Source organism: Miniopterus natalensis, chromosome 18 (assembly GCF_054644295.1).
Source record: "Miniopterus natalensis isolate mMinNat1 chromosome 18, mMinNat1.hap1, whole genome shotgun sequence".
NCBI lineage: Eukaryota > Metazoa > Chordata > Mammalia > Chiroptera > Miniopteridae > Miniopterus > Miniopterus natalensis.
This window is the reverse complement of record NC_142098.1, coordinates 10,169,447-10,189,388: the sequence shown is the minus strand read 5'-3', so window position 1 is coordinate 10,189,388 and position 19,942 is coordinate 10,169,447. Positions and strand designations below refer to the sequence as shown.

Below are 19,942 nucleotides of genomic sequence, written 5' to 3'. Positions count from 1 at the left end.
CATTTTCCTTCCCACTCAGTCCCTTGAAAAGACTCCTCCCAGGACAGAAGCGGGGGTTCTCTCCTTTGTTACCACCACACAGCTGGGACTCTCTCTCTCCAGAATCTTCCTGGCTGTAAATACCTCCTTAAAAACGCGTTCCTGCCCTGGCGGGTGTGCTCCGTGGTTAGAGCATCAGCCCTTGCACCGAAGGGTCGCAGGTTCAATTCCCAGTCAAGGGCATGGACTTTGGTTGCAGGCTGGATCCCCAGCCACCGTCAGGGCACATGTGGGAGGCAACCAGTTAATGTCTCTCTCTCTCTCTCTCTCCTTCCCCCTCCAACCCTCTCCTCCACTCTAAGAAGCAATGGAAAAAAAATATCCTTGCACGAGGATTTAAAAGAAAAAAATATGTTCCCTGAACCTCTGCACTAAAGTTAAGAATCCTGCGACAACAGCACCCACTGGAGAAAAGCAGGTTTACACTTTTCCAAAGGAAAAGAGAAAATCCTGTTTTCATGTCCCCTCAAAAATTAAAACTATAGAAAATCCACCCAAATGTGACCCTTTCTAGCTGGTGAGATGGTGGTTGAATTCTTATGTTCTTCTTTAGATCTGTTTGTAGTGCCTTACATTTTACTACTTAAAAAATAAAGTTGGATACATTTTTAAAGACAAAAACCTGTGTATGAGTACTGGCTTCCATTATATCCTTCCCTCCTTCCCCCTTCCTCTGGGCCACCTACCCATCGATCCACTCACTTCTTAATTTATTTTTCCCCCAGGGAGAAAACTGACCGTGGATAAGAACTGAGGGATGGGAATACAGACGGGGAGTCAGAGAGGAATGGAACCAACAGCATATGAAGAATGCTCTCAGACCCCCACGAGAATCGAGTTCAAGGGGCTCACAGGTGTGAAAACCACACCACCTTTACAACTCCTGTGAAAGAACTCCTCAGCCTGTCTAAGGAGGGAAACCAGTGAGGGAGGAGCTGGAGTCTGACAGGACTTTAAAACAAATACAGCTCAAGAACTCTCCTGGCCAATAATTGATCCTGGCTGAGCCTTCTGAAGATACACTAAAAATACACACATAGCCTCATCAATAAAAAACCACCCCCAAATTATTTACAATAAAACTCTGAGGAAGAGTTAACATTTTGCCCCACAGAACAGAGCGTCCTTCCAACCCACTTCTGCCCAGTCAGCAAGCTGCTACTCCAGCCTGCTCCGGGCCCCAGGCTCCTCCCTGGGTCAGCTCAGCCCTACCTTATCGTCCAGCTCTGCGACAGACGCACAGAGGTCCACGAGGTTAGGCTGCAGGTGCCCGTTTACGATCTTCTCGTTATAGATATAAATCTGAAATAACGAAAAGCAAAGGCAATGGCACATTTCTATTTTCCTCTCTCCTTTTTAAAAGCTCTTGAAGCAGTGCTGAAGCCAGCTCCTGCCCATGGTCAGCAAAGCTTCAGTCAACCTGTCCTTCCAGTCTGTTCTGCCTGGCGGGCAAGGCTCCGGCCTGCTTTCCAGTCCTGTGGTTGAGCTCTGTGTAGCAGCATCCACACACCAGAGCTAACTGCTGCCCCAGCCTTCCTGATACCTGAGGAAGGGGAGCAGGGTGGTCCTGGGGGGAGTACCACAGGCCATTCTGTGCCTCTCTGCCCAGCAGACCCTCAGTCCCAGTAAGCAAGGATCAAAGGGGGAGATGGACAATGGATGGACTCCTGTGACTGCTTCCTAAGAACCCGAGGCAAAGTTTGGTAATCTTTGAGCAAAAGGGTGGAATGGGCCAGGCCCAGGGCTTGTGGACTGAGTGAGGAGGGGTAGTCGCAGCCCTCCGCGGGTTAGAACAGCAGCTGCTGCACTTTGGAGCATCCATTTCTTCTTAGTGAATGTTGTTAAGGAAAAGGCACTATGTGATGCTTAAGGTATGGAAAAACCACCATTACTTTGAACTGTACTTCAAAAGAACTAAAATAATGATGATAAAAACTAGTAAGTTCTAGTCTTTTTACATCTGAAGTTCTTGCTCTACCAGGGACTGAACAAGGTAGTGATGTTAGACAAATCAGGAGACCACCAAACCTACTTCCCTCTACTGTAAATGGGGGGTGCTACCAGGAAGCCTCCAAGGCCGCTGTAAAGACTAAATAAAAATGGGTTTGACCAGCTGGCGTGGCTCGGCGGTTGAGCAGCATTCTATGATCCAGGAGATCGCAGTTCGATTCCTGGTCGGGGCACATGTCTGGGATGTGGGCTCGATCCCCAGCGTGGTTGGGGTGTGCAGGAGGCAGCCAATCAATGACTCTCATCATTGATGTTTCTCTCTCTCTCTTTCCCTCTCTCTGAAATCAATAAAGTTATATATTTAAAAAAAAGATTTTTAAACTAAAAGGCCGTGTTTACTTACTCAATGAGCATTTAGGGGCTTTCCCTCTGCAAGGTACTGTGTTCAACTTGGGATATAAAGACTAACTCTCCATGGAGGGGACAGACATATAAACAGCTACACGACATTGTGGTATCCTTAGTGCTAGAAAATGTTAAGTTTTATGAAGCCTTAGTGTTCATAGATAGTGTTCATAGAAGATACAGAGTTTCTTTCCTCAGAAGCATATTTATTAGGCTTGAACTCATGGTGGCCGTGGCAATGGAAGGAGTCAGCCATACAATGAAGGTGAACTTTAAAGTATGTAAATGCAGCAGGGGAGAGATCTCAAAACTAGAGCAGAAGGAAAGAAATGAGGGTCCAGTAGTAAAACCGGAGGGATTTAGAAGGAGGGGGACTCGTGTGTGGGAAGCTGCTGCTGCTGGCTTCGGCTTCCTGGTTAGAAGTGGCCACGATATGCTGAGTTCTTCTCAACAAGGGGTATAAGAGGCATGGAAGCCTGCCACCCTCAATTCAAGAAACAAGATAATTGTCTCCCCTTGATACTTTGTGCAGGGAAGCGGCAAATCAGAATAGAACACAGGTGGCCAGCACTGCTTTATTCAGAAAGTCAGTTCCAGGGACATACTGTCCTCAGGGCCTTTTCAGTCCAACGAGTCCCTGTGCTCATGGCAAAGCACCTCAATCCATACCCACACGACTGCATGGTCATGATACACAACCAGGACCAGGGTCCCACCACAGCCTGAGCTTATCCAGGACAACATTAGGTAGTGGTGAGTACATGACGCTTACCAAGCAGAAAAGCATTTAGAAAATTTCTCAACAAGGGGTGAAGAAGGATTTCTGATAATACCATCAGCCTACCAGGTAATTCAGTTAATATAGAACTCCATTTGCTAAGCAGTGCAGTTACTCAAGGCTTTACTGTACATGGGCTACTGCCAAGTGCAAAATGAGATGCCTGGCCCGTGCAGAGGCAGAGTTCAATTTCCCTACATCAAATCGGAGCCAGTCTGGTAGCCAATTTTATGGAATTCTCCAGTGATCTAGATGGTAAAATATTAACCAGTCCTCTGAATGAAAACCCAACTTGCTTTCAGGGTTTGACTTTCACATGGAGTCTTTGTTCTCTTTTACTCCCCAGGAGGCCCACACAGGATTTTCCTTGGTTCGATCTTCCTTGAGAGTGTGCTCACCTGCCGGGCATAGGCCATCTCGATGCTATCCAGAGAGCTTCGACCAGGGGGTCCCGTATCACTGATGTAACTTGGCTGTAGATAAATACACATTTACCAGAATTGGTTAAGAACAGCATTCAGTAATATAAACAAACAAAAAATCATATATACACACACTTGTCTTTACAAAGCCATGAGTCTGTTTCCTAGTCAGACTTCCTCCAAATAATGATTTTAGGGGTTTCATTAGAAAGCAACTTTTTTTACCATGAACATGAGAAGGAGGCAGGCATAGGACAACTCAACTCAAAAATAACAGGAAGTGGGATAAGTTGCAAGGCTATTTCAATGACTGGTTCCGGAAATGCACATATTCCCAACATTCAGTTCAATCCCATGCCCCCTCTCCACCTCGACATCCCTCACCATGGCTTCACAGCAGTGAGGCCATCATTGTTATGTGTGGACTTCCTGTTTCCATCAATCATGTCACACAGCTGAGGGAATGGGGTTTACAGAGAGGGTCACAGGACTGGGATGCAACATTTCCAGTCTAGAGTCCACACTAAGACAGTAGTAGCTGCTGATTAGTTTTTGGCATCTGAAGATCTGAAGCCAGTCTAGGTTCGGCAAGTCATTCAGTCATTCCGTAAACATCTGCTAAGTGCCTGCCTGCCAAGTGCATAAGCTGTGTGCACATCGATCCCCACAGGAATGGCAACGAGCTAGGCCGCAGGGACTGTCCTCAAAGACCTTACTGTCTTTGGACATAAAAGTTTATATGGAAAAGTTTAGTAGTCTTTTTTTTTTTTAAAGAAAGACAAAAGTTAATGTTTAGTTAAGTTTATTCCCTACTGCAAACAAACATGGATCAAAATGAGGTGTACCCTATAGATATGTCCTTAAATTTCTAATACATTACTTCGTACTGTACTGTAGCAGAATCCAAAGTTTTTATGCTTCTCTCATTAAAAAAAAAAAAAAAAAATCAATGCTCTACTCTCTAAAATCTAAAACAAAGCAGTTTAAAGTAGGCCTCCTAGGAAACCGGTGGGAGACAGCAGCAAAACTTCCTAGCACTAGCAAAGCTGGTTAGAGGAGGTGAGCGTGAACTTGCCCTGGGAGGAGGGTAGAGAGGAGAGAGGGCTGGAGGCAGAAAGGTGGGCTGTACATGCTCAGGTTCTGGAGAATGAACTGGACTGTCAGGACACCTGGGTTCTAGGAGGGCCACTTTCTCCCTGGCTTTGGGGTCTGGCACTTTTTCTTGGAGTCTCTGGTTCCCATCAACTAAATGAAGGGGCTGTCCCAGTCAATCTCAAGAGGTCCTTCTCAGCCCTCACTTTCTGCAGTCACTGGTATTAAAAGAGCTTTAAACACTTTACTGATCTTGGTAGATGCTGCTGGCTGGCTGACCCAATAACTATTCTAAACTCCTACCTCTCATCTCTACCCCCTGCTACCTTTCAGTCTGGCATATAGAGTTAAATATATACCCAGTGGTCATTCCTGTCTGAGACACGGAATTATTTAAAACCACCAGGCTATGATAACATAACTACACTCATTGAGCACCTACTACATGCCAAGCACTAATGTCCATGTATTAACTCCACAACCCTATGAGACATGTACTTTCGCTATATCAATTTTCCAGATGAAGACACCAAAGCACATGGAAAGCAACTTGCCCAAGGTAACTCCAATAGGAAGTAGTGGAGCCATGGTCTGAATTCAAAGTGGCACCACACTGCCTGACAGAGCAGCTTGGGACAACTTTCCAAGGACAGCTATCAAACAAGAGAGAGTAGTGGTCAGAAATCCTGGCTCCAGCACTCATAGCTGTGTGACCTTGACTGAGTATATTGCTTTTTTTGAGCGTCAGTTTCTTTAGCTGTAAAACGGGGCAGTGATGAGCTGCTTGGCATAGGTCTGTGATGAAGATTAAAAATGGAAGAAAAATATGCCCTTACAACACCGTTGTGAGGAGTAAGTAGAAAGAGCTCAGCATAGTGCCCAAGACTTGGCCAATAAATGCCAGCTAGCTGTTATCACTTTTTAAACAAAATATAAACAACGGTAATGAACATAGAAATAAATCCTACACTGAACAACAACAATAGATAGATATGAACACTATAGAAACATAATCTGAAATGTTTTACATTGTGCTTTCTGGAAATTCTCATCTCACTTTTCTACAATAAACACATTCCGGTATGAACAGAAGCCCCGCCAGCTCATTTTCGATGAGCTGGACTAACTCTGGGTGTTCCCAGTAACACTGAGTTGAGGAGGGACGGTTCTCTAAGGCAGCCACCTTTCTGGAACAGAACTAACCACCGAAAGCTGATGGTCCCAAAGTCTTTTTAAAGAACAGAGCACTAAGCCTGTTAATTCCAGTACCTAACTAGGGGGAATGAATAGGGAGATGAAAGGGAAACAGCACTAAAACATTTCTGCAAGGACACAGTTGTTACAGCTAAATATACATAAACAGCCTTGAGAAATATTTTCCAGTACTAAAAACCCAATTCTTAAAGTTATCCATTTAGAAAGTAGTTGGTTTTCAGGCTTCAGATTTCCATTTAAATTAATTTTGCTTAATGCTCTTGTTTTCAAAAGCACCTTTCCTTCATTTGCCCTTGGCTAAGCCTCCGTGTCACCACACATAAAGTCAATTATCCATCAACAGGATGTGTACGTGCACATTCCTGAGCAGAGGAACCAGCAAATGTTTGCTGGAATTTCAAAGCCAGGGGCTGCTTGAGGGCTGGGAAACCAGCATACTGTGTGGAAGTAACATTCCAAACTCCTCAGACCTCTGCGTTTCTCTGCACAGGGCCCAGACTGAAGCACAGTGGGGGTGAGAGGAATAAGGAACCAGAGACCAGAAAGGCAGGGAGGGAAGACGGAAGGTGGGGCCAGAGAAGACAAGGGGCTCACCCAGGAGTTTAGAGATATGTGCAGAAACAGCCACCTCTGGGAGCATAGCCACGAGAAGGGTCCTCTTAGAGCAGATGGTGTTCCCAAAACAGTCATTCTAAGAGAGCATTCCAGAACAGCAGGTAGGACGTGAAGAGTGGCAGGAGGGAACTGCAAACTTTTACTAAGCAACTACTTTTGTACAAAGAGTACCCAAGGATAAATCAAACATTCTAGTTAGGGAAAAAGTATGGGAACTAGCACTCCTAGCAAAACAAGTACAGAATAAAAAGGAAATATGATGATACTACAGAAGAAAGGGAGGTGGCTTTCTGTGAGCACAATGGATGCAAAGTGATTCATTTTCAATGCTGGGTATAACATCTGTACACAGAAACCAGTACTACTAGGAAATAAACAGCAACTGGGAACCAGAAGACCCAGGTTCCAAGTGCAACCCAACTGTGTGACCTTGGGTAATGATGACATCTACCTTCTCTGTAGCCTTGTTCTTCATGGATGAAATGAGAAGGAAATGGGGGCCATTTATATGATGAAATCTATTACAGTCACACAAAAATGATGGACACCTCCATGTACTAACCTAAAAAAAGTTCCAACATACGTTTTTAAAAAATCAAAACATAATGCTAAACTATAGAATCTAATACATAAAATGGTGCCGTTTCTGGAATCAACTGATAATAAATTGATTAGATGGCCAGATGCCTACAAATGTGCGCACATGTGCCTGAGAGGGAGCTGTAAGTATAGGATGTGCTCCGTTGTCAGAGGTTATGTTTGGGTCGGGGTGGGAGAGAGTGGCAGAGTTTTCATAAGTGGGTCTGTACCCCTCTACCATCAGAATACTGTGCCAGAAGGAGGTGTCCATGTATGACACATCATGGCGTTACAATGAAGGGCTTGTGAGTTTTTTAAATTCCTTTTTCAAAGAGCAGCAGATCGCGCTATCTCTAAATGGAAATTCTACTCAAACTTCAATACCTGAAACAAATCCACTTCCTAGGAAACTACCAGGGAGCTATAAAATACAGTTTGGAATCATCCAGTCTGGGGCTTTCAGATTCAAACTCTGTCTGTCTATATTTTACTGTATTCCATCTATTGCAAGACAAAATGTTATTTATGTAGGAAGAAAAATGTCAAATTGAGGTGGTGAACACGCAGTACAATATATAGATGATGTATTATAGAACTGTACAATTAAAACCTATATGATTTTATTAACCAATGCCACCCCAATAAATTCAAGAAAGGAAAAAAAAGTCAATTAAACTGCAACACACCATTGATTTTAAGACATATCCTGGTTTCAGAAATGTTAAAATGTGAGAAGGATATGTGACTGGGAATTAATGAAATATGGTATTAAGAGACTACGTCCATAGGCGCTGTTCACACATCAGTGTGGATGGAATGTGACAATTATTATCTATAACTTTTAAGCTACAACTTAGCTTCTCTACTGAGCCTGTTACTTGCTAGGCTATCATTTTCCATTCAATACATTAAAGGGCGATCCACTGACTACGTCTAATACCAACAAAGCCTCTAAGCCCCTCTATGGTTAAATTTACCTTTAAGTGCTGTTTTTAAAGTTGGCCAAGATATATCGACTCCCAACACTACTCAGACCCCATGTACTGCCACACCAGCAAAGCCACACCTACTAGAGCCAGGACTAGGTCGGGCACAAGGGTTCTTTGCCAGGAGTCTCTTTCTTGCTTCAAAGCATATCCTTCTTATTCAGCCCACACCTGAAAAGCTATTAACCACCTTCCAATCCCCACCTTCCTTTAAAAAGTACACCTCTTTCTTCAGTGGTACCCTAAGGAGATTCATGTCCCAAACTGAATTTACGTCACTGAGCCATCCTCTCCCTCACTGAAACTCACCAGGAATAGACATGAGCAACGCCACTGCTCTTCTGTTCTCAGGCTTGGGGGAAATGTCTCGAGAACCACCATATCCTAGTTCATTTCTGCTTTCAAAAAAATAGCCTCAAGCCTCTCTTTAAATTATCCAAATTTGGATATTTTCCTTCAAATGTAAGGTCAGCTCCAAACGACTGGAAGCCTCCTTTCTAACTAATGACTCTCTGGATTCCAACAGCCTTATTCCTAAAAATACTTAAAAAGGGACAGATCCTACTAAAATGAACTTAATAGTGTGGAGCTCACCAAATAGTGGCAGCCACCATAAATGCCGCTGGATGTGCTGTGTGTGCTCAGCACTGGGCTAGGTACTTTGCACACAACCTGTCAGTTGTTCAAGAGAGGCCTGTACAGTGCGGAAACCGGCTCAGGGAACCTCGCTCGGCCTGCCGAATTTCAAAGCCTGGTTCTGGCCTTTACCTTATGTGGTTTCCTATAAAGAGGGTAGAGAAAGTGCCTGCCCAAGTGTGGATACTATCACCTTGAAGAAAATTATATGAAAAAAGCCTGTAAAAACACATGATTCCACACATCCACCAGAATGGTTAAATTAAAAACGACAAAAAATACCAACTGTGGCAATGACTTGAATAAATGGAATTCTCATGCCCTGCCGGGGAGAGGGTACATCATTAGAACCACTTTGGAAAAGTACTTGGCAGTAGCTACCAAGGCTGAACATATGCATGCCCTGTGACCCAGCAATTCCCCTCAGGTGTTCCCGACAGAGACACAAACATACATTCATCAAAAGAAACGTAGAAGAATGTTCACAACAGTGCTATTTATAAGAGCCCAAACTGGGAACTATCCAAATGTCCGTCAACACCAGAGTGGATACACAGATTGCAGTTACACTGTTCAGCCATGAGAACGAATGGCCTTCAACTACATGCAACGATATACAGAATGTTAAGCAGAAACAAGAGTACATATTGTATGACTCCATTTACATAAAGTCCAAAAACAGGCAAAATTAATCTATGATGTGGGAAGTCACAATGATGGTTCCCTTGTTGGAGGTGGTGAGGGGTAGGGACTGGAAAGGCATACAAGGAGGACTGCTTGGGTACTGGTAATGTTGTTTCTCCATCTGGGTGTGTTCCATTTGTGATCATTCACTGAGCTGTACACTTATGATGTGGGCTTTTCTGTACACGTTGTACTTCAGGAAAAGAGTTCAAGAACAACAGCAACAAACAACAAAACCCACAGGGGTCAATAAAGTGGCAATTCACTGGATAACCTAGAGAGAAAACCACTGCATCACGCACCGGCTTTTACAGCCAACCTATCCAGTCTGCTAGGCGTCACACAGAGAACAGTAAGTGTTTCTAACTCCCTTCTGAGGGGACTTGAGGTCAAGGAAGAAGTCTGCTAAATAGACTAGTTTATTTTTAAGGGAACTATCAAGAAAGAACATCTCATTAGCAGCTTATAATTACTTCCGAATCCCAATACAGACTACAACCTATTAACACCATTTTTAAAAATGAAGTTTATAAAATCATGAGCTATTCTATTTATCTGCTCAGACTCACAAGAAATTGAGAAAGAAACATTAGACTGACCAAGGGTTTAATATATTCTTTCCCAAAGACTCTGATCTGAGTCTTTCAAGTCTTTGAGTCTAAGAAATGTGGAACAGGAGCCTTAAGGAGTAATTTCCTAAGACAAATGACTTTAGTACCTATTTATTTGGGGGTAAACTTAACAGAAAAACTGGTTTTTAAATTGGGAGTAAATCTGTAGATATGGGATATGTAACGTTACCCTGCAGACATGACAAACTGCCAAGCTATCCACCCTTGACCCACACTTCAACAGAACAATGGTCTAGAAGCCAACAGTCCTGGGTCTCACCAGCATATTACATGTCTCTCTGAGCCTCAGCTGTCCTACCTCTTGAGGGAAAAGAATGCTAGCTAACCATAAAACTACTTATCAGGAAGCATTGGTGAAAAGTATTTGAAATGTCTAACACTACAATTTTTACATTATAATTTTAAATATACACCTCTAAATTATCTGAAACTGCTTTTAAAAAATAATAGTACAGGATGGCCATTATGGGTCAGGTGCTTTACATTATCACTAATCTTCCCAACAATCACATTTCACCAGTGAAGACAATGAAGGTCTGCAGGGTTTAATAACTTGGACAAGGTCCCAACTAGTCAGTGGGGAAGCTAGAATTTGAACCCAGGGCTGTGCTCTCCACAACACCAGAGCAGCAAATGTGTGACAAGCCACAGCTCCCTGGCACAGGGCAGACATCACTAATCAAGCCACAGCTTCCCAGCACAGGGCAGACATTCACTAATCAAGCAAGACACTCATCCTGCTGATCCCAAGGTGCAGTCTCAACATTCCTCTCAGGAAGGGTCTCCAGAATATATTAAGTGAAAAATGCAAGATACAGAACAGAACATACAGTAAGCTAACTTTTGTTAAGAAGGAGGGAGGGATAAGAATTATAGTCTCATATACTTGTATTTGTATAAAGAAACACTGAAAATATGCACAAGAAACTAACTGCTTCTGGGAGAGGCAAAAAGGGGAATGAACAAGCTTTTGGGGACAGGGTACTTCAATTCTTGAATCATATAAATACATCGCCATTTTTAAAGAAAACCCTTGACCTAGTACTACCATCAATCAATACATTCTAATGAGAGAAACAGACCATAAGCAATATAAAGACATAAAACATATACAGTAGTATATGGGAGGAAGTGCTGCATGGGGAGCGGTTGGCTTGGATTTCCAACAGCAAGACCTTGGAGGGCTTCACTGAGACGGTGCTGGGTAAATATGTGAAGGAATAACCATCTGAGGGAGACAGCCATGCAGCTATCTCGGGGAAGAGCATTCTAGGCAGAAGTAACAGGAAGCACAGAGGACCCGAGGCAGGAGCAAGACTGCCAGGTTTGTTCAGGGACCTGTAAGGAGCTCACAGGGCTGAAGAAGTGAGAGCAATGGGGAGAGTAGTAGATGGGGAAGTTGGAGAGGCAACAAGATCCGGTCAGGCAGGGACTTCCAGGCCACGGTGCAGACTCTGGCTTCCACTCCAAGTGAGATGGGAGGGTCCCAAGCAGAGGAGTGACTCAATCTAACCTGTGTTTTAATAGCGTTACTCGTTACTCTGGCTGCTATGTTAAGAGATTGTACAAGGGGTACAAGGGCAAAAGCGGGGAGACCAGCATGGTCCACAACCTCTAAGATGGTCCCCAATAATCCCCATCTCCTGGGAGTTAAGCCCTTGTATAATCCTCTCCCCCTGGGTGTAGGCTGGATTTAGTACTTACTTTGAACAGAGGGGATAGATAGGATATTACTTTTAAGATTAAGTTATATCAAGACTGTGGTTTTTGTGTTGGGGGTGCTTTAGCTCTCTCCCTTGGATCCCTCACTCTTGCTCTAGCAGAAGTGGGTTATGTTATGAGTAGTACAGTTGAGAGACCCATATGATGGGAAACTGATGTCCCTAAGCCAAGAGCCAGAGAGGACCTGAGGCTTGCCAAGAACCACATGAATGAGCTTGGGAGTGGATCTGTCCTGAATTGAACCTTGAGATGAGTGTAGCCTCAGCCAACACCTTGATGGCAGCCTCAAGAGACCGTGAGCCAGAAATACTCAGCTAAGCTAAATGTCTGTTTTCAGCCATTACGGTTTGGAGTGATCTCCTACATGGCAATAGGTAATTGAAACAACCAGTTAGGCAAGTTCAATAATTTGAGCAAGAGCTTACAGTAGTTTGGACCAGAGTGCTAACAGTGGAGGTGGTAAGAAGTGGTTGAATTCTGGGTATATTTTGAAAGTAGGTTTACCAACATGTGCAAGACGAGGTGGAAAGAGAGAACAAAAATGAATCTGTGGCTTTTGATCTGAGCAAGTGAAAAACTGGGATTGCCATTTATAAAGATGATTAACTTTGTGAAGAGAAAGTTGGCACCAGGAGGGACATGGGGGGCAGTTGCGATCTTGACTCAGTTCTGTACATGTGTAGCTTGAGATGGCTCTGCGACATCCAAGTATAGCCAAGAAGCCACTAGATAAGTGAGTCTAGGGCTTGGGGCTTCGATGTATATTTGAGTCTTCAGCAGACAGATGATATTTAAAGCCACAGGCTCAGACAAGATCAACAGGGCAGTGATTGAGGAAGAAACAAGAACAGGTCAAGGACTGAGCCCTGGGACACTCAAACATCTAGAGACCAAGGAGTATGAGGAAAATTCAGCAAAGGAGGCTGAGCAGAAGCAGCCAGACATGTTGGAGGAAATCCAGGCAATCTAGGCAGCCTAGAAGCCAAGGGAGAGAGAGTTATCAACTGCGCCAAGATGGTCAGCGGTCAAGTAGATAAGCATTCTTTGACCTCACATTTTTATTAATAGTGGTTTATCTCTTGGACTCAACCTACCTCACTTTCTTGAGTAAAGTCAAGGGCATCTTCTCCTGAGGCCAGCAGTGTATGGAGAATTCTCTGTTTCACTTGCTCCCACTCGACCAGCATTGACTCTCGATGATACTCCTCAGCCATGCCAAAGGTCTGTCAGAGTCAAGGAGAGAGATGGCTCAAATGAAAAACAGAACATGGTTTCTTTAAGCCCCTCAGATCTACCATCTTTCCATAAGTAGAGAAAACGCAATTAACTTTACAAATTATCCTTAAAGAGTTCACTGACAACTGTTCGCAACACACCCTAGTTCATCAAATCTAACACATTAAAATTTTTTTTTAATTGTGGTAAAATACACATAACAAAATTTACCACCTTAACCATTTTTAAGTGTACAGTCAGCGATATTAAGTACATTCACAGTGTTGTGCAACCATCACCACCATCCATCTCCATAACTCTTTTCATCTTACAAAACTGAAATTCTGTACCCACTAAAGCATAACTTTCCATTCCTTCCTCTTCCTAGCCCCTGGCAACCACATTCTATTTTCTGTCTATGTCTCCGACTACTCTAGCTACTTCACAGAAGTGGAATCATACAATATTTGTCTTTTTGTGACTAGCTTATTTCACTTAGTATAATGTCTTCAAGGTTCACCCATGTTGCAGCATATGCAGAATTTCCTTCCTTTTCCCCACTGTATGTATGTACCATATTGTGTTTATCCACTTATCTATCCACAGGCACTTGAGTTGCTTCTACCTTTTGGTTATTCTGAATAATGAATGCTGCTATGAACATGGGTGTACAACTATCTCAAGTTCCTGCTTTCATTTCTTTGGGGTATATACCCAGAGTGGAACTGCTGGATCACATGGTAATTCTGTTTAATTTTTTGAGGGATTGTTTCCACCAACGCTATACCATTTTACAATCCCATCAACAGTGCACAAAGATTCCACTCTCTCTGCATCCTCACCAATACTTAATATTTTGTTGTTTTGGGGCTTTTTTAATAGTAGCCATCCTAAATGGGTATTCTCATGGTTTTAATTTGCATTTCCCTAATGATGAAAAGATGTTGAACATCTTTTCTTGTGCTTATTAAGACAAATATAGGGTGGAAAATAATACAATAAATAATAATACAAGAATAAACGCTGTTTCACATATTCACAATTGCAAACCTACTTTTGCCTCACCCTGTATATTTTTATAACCTCTGAAATTAGGTTACACATTACAACTGACAGCATATCAGTTTATTTTCTTTGTAGTACATATGATAACAATGGCTTATAAAAGCAATGCTATCTTAAGATTTAATAAGCATCTGCAATAAGAAAACATAAAAACAAAAGATTCTCCCAGTATCTTTTTTTTTTTTTTTTTTTTTTTTAAGAAATTGATATTTTCATAGGAGGAAGCAAACCAGTGAAAGAAAAACAGAGCCTTCTATGGTTGGGTTTTCTACCGTCTACTTAAAGTCACTACTGAAATGTCTGGCAAACCTTGCTCCTGTCTACTGCAGTTGTTACCAAAACAAAGGCACTGAGAAGGAAAAGAAAAGAGAAAAAGAAGAGAGATAGAAGAAAGGGAAGAAGGGAGAGAGAAAGGGCAAAATAAAGCCCGGGAGGAAGCTGAAGCAACCTGCAGGGAAATCCCAAACCATCACCTCTCGGCCTGTTACTCTTTAATTGGCAGGCCAGGCTTCCATGAGCTTGGTCCCAGTTTCAACAGCCATCTCATTCACAACCTGATTACAGTCAGATTGGTCTCTAATTAGGCACACCAAGGGGATGAGCACTAGTAATGCCTGCTTTATTTTTGGCAATGCAGATAATTTATACTGATGATAACCATACATGTGAGCTTTGAAAAACTGTTAGAGAAATCACATATAGTCTTCCTACAAATGGGATGTTTGACTATGGACCAATACTTATTAAAATGTGAAAAAGAGAGACACCAGACATACATAAAACTGATTAGGAAAAAGGCTGGCAGGTCTTGCAACTTTGATTTTGGTCCACCTATCAATGGATCTCTTTTCTAATATGCATTCTGAAGACACAAGGAAAATGATGATCACGAGCTTTGAAAACAGTGTTCCATCCAGTTTTCTTCTGAGAGTCAGGCAGAATGGACCACTCCAATCAGTTAGCCTGGACTGAAAAAGTACCTAGAGAAAAATCATTTTCTCTTGATACATTAGCAAACTTATACGCGAAAGCTACACATTTTGAAAAGAGAGAAGTATGTTAGAATGGAAAGGTGGGGGTGGGGGGAGTCTCCCTAGAAGGTATCCAGAAATAGTGTACAAGTGAACCTCAATTTTTCTAAAACTCTTCCTATTAGTGGTCAGACCAACCAGCTCCTCAGCCTTGAACTTCTCCCAGCAAGGGACAACAGAGGGCCACATGGCATGAGGACCAGGGTGTGTAGAAACAAGGTGGGGCAAGGCTTTCCAAGCATGCAGCAGCAAGTGAGGCGCTAAGCTGTGGCAGTGACCCAGGATACTACAGGGTCACAAGAGTTTTTCTTAAGGACAAGAATGGCAGAAAAGAAAACAGACAATATACCATCCAGAGATACTGCTGACAAGGATGGTGGGGTTACCTACAGCATCATGCAGAGGCAGAGGGACAGTAAGTGGGGATTAACCATCCTGTTAATCACGCTGCCCACCTATATGCCAAGAACTCCTGCTTCTTGAATACAGGAAGTACTCTGAAAACTGGCAGCTTTCTGGGCCCAAACCCTCAGATAGATCTGCGAAGTATGCCAGCTACTCATTTAGAAACAACCCCACAACCTGAATAAACAGCACTGTGGTTCCATTCATCATTAGTGTGATAAGGAGCCTTAAATAAAAATGAATGGCCCAAAATTAAAATTCTCTTCCCTTGGCCACAACACTCCCAGCTTATCTTAATTACATTAGAGATAATGGAACATCCAATTTGTGGGCTAATCAGGAATGATCAGCCACCCATCTGCCCTATTCTAGCCCTTTAGACTCACATGATGGGTTAGGTGCAAAGGAGAATGTCAACTAGAAGAGCTCATGAGAGAGTCAACAGAGCTACTCAACTAAAAACTATGAGTAGCCCAGCTGGGCATGGCTCAGCGGTTGAGCGTCGACCTAGGATCCAAGCGATCAGGGTTCGATTCCCGGTCAGGGCACATGCCCCGGTTGTGGGCTCCATCAATGATCTCTCATTATTGATGTTTCTATCTCTCTCTCCCTCTCCTTTCCTCTCTCTGAAATCAATAAAGATATATTTTAAAAAAACACACAAAAACACAACCAAACAAAAAAAACCAAACTATGAGTAGAGGACAGTGGGGGTCAGAAGCAAGGTGGGAAGTAGGGAATAGTAGGAACAAGAAGGAAAGAAACTCAAAGGAAGGGGAAGGGATGACCTGGAAGGGCTTGCAGAGGTCTAAAATTAAGACAGGACAAACCACAGAAAATGACAAAGTAGTGGAGAAACTATGACAAATTTAATCAGGATCTTTCAAGTTATGTGTGGAAATAGAGCTCTTTGGTGTGGCCCATGTGGTTCAGCGGTTGAGCATCGTCCTAGGATCCAGGAGATCTTGGTTTGATTCCCAGTCAGGGCACATGCCCGGGCTGCAGGCTCAATCTCCAGTGTGGGGCGTGCAGGAGGCAGCCGATCAATGACTTTCATCATTGATGTTTCTTTCTCTCTATCTCTTCCCTTTCCCTTCCTCTCTCTGAAATCAATAGATATATTAAAAAAGAAAGAAAGAAATAGAGCTCTTTGAACACAGTTAAGAAAGAAAGGCAGGAAGAGAACTGGGCAACTGAATTGAGAACAGTGGAGAGCACTCAAATCCTTTTTCATAAAGGGAAGAGGGCAATATGCCTTGACTTCACACCTGCTTATTACTGAGCTGTTGCTGGCTTTTAGAAGCTCTACATATGTTCTGATAATGTTGTTATGTTTGTGCTGGGATGCACCAAATGGGAAAAGATAGGACACATTTGTAGTTTTGTATCTTGCTTTCTTGGCACTTCAGCAGGATACTGGCAAGTTATTCAAACATGAAATTACCACCAAAATGCCAGGAAGCTGCTCAGCCTTTCTTTGAAAATGACTCCCGTTCAGTGGCAATCTCCGGGGGTCCACTCAGGGGAAAGGTCTCCCTCAGGCTGGCTCCCAACACTGGAAAATCTTCCTCACAAACACATATGCACACATCTTGCACTGTGGTATGTCACTTAAATGTTTTGGCTGGCTGCACATTTAGTCTCAGTATGGCACAATGTTCAGAGACTGCCAATTCCAGAAACACATTCCACAGAGTAAGTGGATTGATTAATAAGGCTCGGTGGCATTCGACAGTCCTAATTTAATTGCATCGGTCCTTTGCAGCAGGAGAATCAAAGTTGGTAGCTCACTCAAAGTGTGAACAACAAAAAAAATTTTTAAAAATATTTTCAAATCTGAACCAAGTGAATTCCTCTATTTCTACAAGTAAGTACTGTTGCCAAAAATATAATAAAATTTTAGGGCATTTTACTCTGATAATTAAACATGTCAGTCCTTTGGAACATTTTCTTGTAAATTAGAGCTGGCAAGTCCCTCTGCTGCCCTATCTCACGTCAACCCTACTGGGGCCCTTCTATCTGCATGGAACATTTTAATAAAGTACACTGAGAAGCAGTAGTTTTTTCACTTTATTATTTATTACATAAATAATACAGAAATATATTTCACTTGATATATAAAGATTATGTAAGTGAACAGCAAAACAGAGGTTTCACTTCACCCCTATTCACCTGCCTTCTAAAAGACTAGCTGCCTTTTTAGAATCAATTCCACATGATCTTCCCCCCGCCAAAGACTCAGTTCCACCTTCCTCCTCCCTCCCCAAAAGACTCTGGTGACCTGAAAAATCTCTTACTCCATAATGGGAAGTTGTGGAAAGGTTTTGATTTTTTAATCCTTGTCAGAAACAAAGAGAGATAACTCACATGTTAGTAAAATAAGTGATCTCTGAGTATCTTGAGGGAATGCTTGTTGCAAAATACTGCTACACATTTAACGGCTGTTCTGGCTGACTTTTTTACCATGCTTTCAAGGGTCAAGCTAGTTTGTTTTTGTTTTTTCAAGAGCTTGAAGGCAGCATGAAGAATGAGATCTTGCCCTGTCTGGTGTGGCTCAGTTAGTTGGAGCACTGTCCTGAACGCTGGAAGGTCACGGGTTCGATTCCTGGTTGGGGAATGTACCAGAGGCAACCTATGGATGTTTCTTTCTCACATCGATCTTTCTCTCTCTCCCTCCCTCCTCTCTCTCTAAAAATCAATAAAAACATATCCTTGGGTGAGGATAAAAAGAATGAGATCTTGCCATTTGCAACAACATGGACAGACCCAGAGGGTGTTACACTAAGTGAAATAAGTCAGACAGAAAACAGAAACACCATATGACTTCACTTGTATGTGGAATCTAAGAAAACAAAACAAATGAACAAATAAAACAAAACAGAAACAGACTCACAGATACAGAGAACAGGGCGCAAACCTCCAGTTATTAAAAAAAGTCACAGCGATGTAATGTACAGCATAGGAAAACAGCCAATATTACCGTAATAACTTTGTATGGTGACAGAAGGTTACTAGACTTATTATAGTGATCACATTATAAGGAATATAAAAGTTGAGTCACTATGTTGTACACCTGAAACTAAATATTATATATCAACTATACTTTAATAAAAATAATAAATATAAAAGGTAGCATAGAAAGCCAATTTGGGTGATAAAAGAGAAAGAAATTGAGGAAAATAATGATCATAATTGCCTCTCTGAACTGCTGATTTAGTTGAAAATACCACTTTTTCCTATAACAATGAAAGAATTGTCTGGCCATTCCATTTTAAGATTAATTTCATAATTGACCAGCCCAGTATTTCAGATGCATTTTGGTCACTAAATACGAATGGAGTTCCAAGCATGATGGTTTCCTCAAAAACAGTTCCTGCAACTCCCTCTAGTGAACTCACTGCTAGGCAGGAGAGCTGGCCTTGGGCACAGCCTCCAGCTTCCAGAACCTGCGCTCCCAGTACACAAGGCTGCCCTCACCATGGTTGTACATCTACACAGAGGCTCGTTTCTTACCCTCTTCCGGGACTCTTCAATGGCAGACAGCAGGGCATTGTCTTTCTCATTCTTTAGAAAGCCCTATGAAAGGGGGAGAAATGACAGAGTTAGGTTCAAATTAACCTTCCAAAAATAAAAAATACACTGTAGGGGGGAAAAATAACCATAACGATATCTTCTACCCTGCCCACCTTCACCCTCATAAAAACCTTTCAACTGGAAAATATCAGAATAGATGGTTTCTATAGCTGTTTCCTAGTTTCTTTCATTCTGGGAGCACATGATGATTATCAGGAGATAAAGTCCCCATAAAGCAGTAGTGTAAAGTCTCATGTCCTATAAACATAAAATGTGAACAGTCAGGAGTGCCCTTCAATTCCTAAAAGGCTCAAATTATAGTATAGATATAGCTTTGGCCACATGGCCAGTCACAGTGCCTCTAATGTTCCCTAGTCTATATTTCTCTGTTGCTTTCTTTCTTTCCCCCTTTTTTTTTAAATGAATAGGCCATTTGTTTAATGGCTGGAACTTTTTAATTTATTTATTTTTCTCTGTTGCTTTCCATGAATTCTTCAATTTCTTCCTAACACTGAGGAAGCCACTGACATCTACTTGTATGGATATTTTTCACCTGTTTTTCAATGGCTGGGATACCCGAAAACTCATTTCTTTACACATTGCTTCTGGGGTTTTGCAACATGTCCTCCCTATTTCAGGCCTGATGCCATCTGCTACTTGATTAATACAGGTGAGGTGAGAAGGAGACAGTCCACAGTCTGGTTTAATATGCACATGGATTAAATACCTGTAAAATGCAAATATACAATAACACAGTGACAGACATAATTTCAAATTGCAGTGCTTCCACTTACTAATGGCATTTTAGCCAAGACACCCAAACTCTCTAAACCTTAGCTTATTTATATACAAAATGAATATTAAGTGAGATAATGCAATGAAGTGCTTGGCCTAAAGT

At 42.3% G+C, this 19,942-nt stretch overlaps 1 protein-coding gene across 2 annotated transcripts in view; it reads right to left on the bottom strand.

Annotated features, from left to right (window-relative positions):
* Positions 1-19,942, bottom strand: part of NUP93 (nucleoporin 93) — a 96,117-nt gene that overhangs the window by 17,632 nt on the left and 58,543 nt on the right. For both annotated transcript variants that reach the window (XM_087827165.1, XM_016221026.2), the window contains 4 exons: positions 18,985-19,047; positions 12,850-12,978; positions 3,571-3,645; positions 1,252-1,341 (listed from right to left, as the gene is read on the bottom strand). In XM_087827165.1, the coding sequence (XP_087683291.1) occupies positions 1,252-1,341; positions 3,571-3,645; positions 12,850-12,978; positions 18,985-19,047 (357 nt within the window). The remainder of the gene's footprint in view (positions 1-1,251; positions 1,342-3,570; positions 3,646-12,849; positions 12,979-18,984; positions 19,048-19,942) is intronic.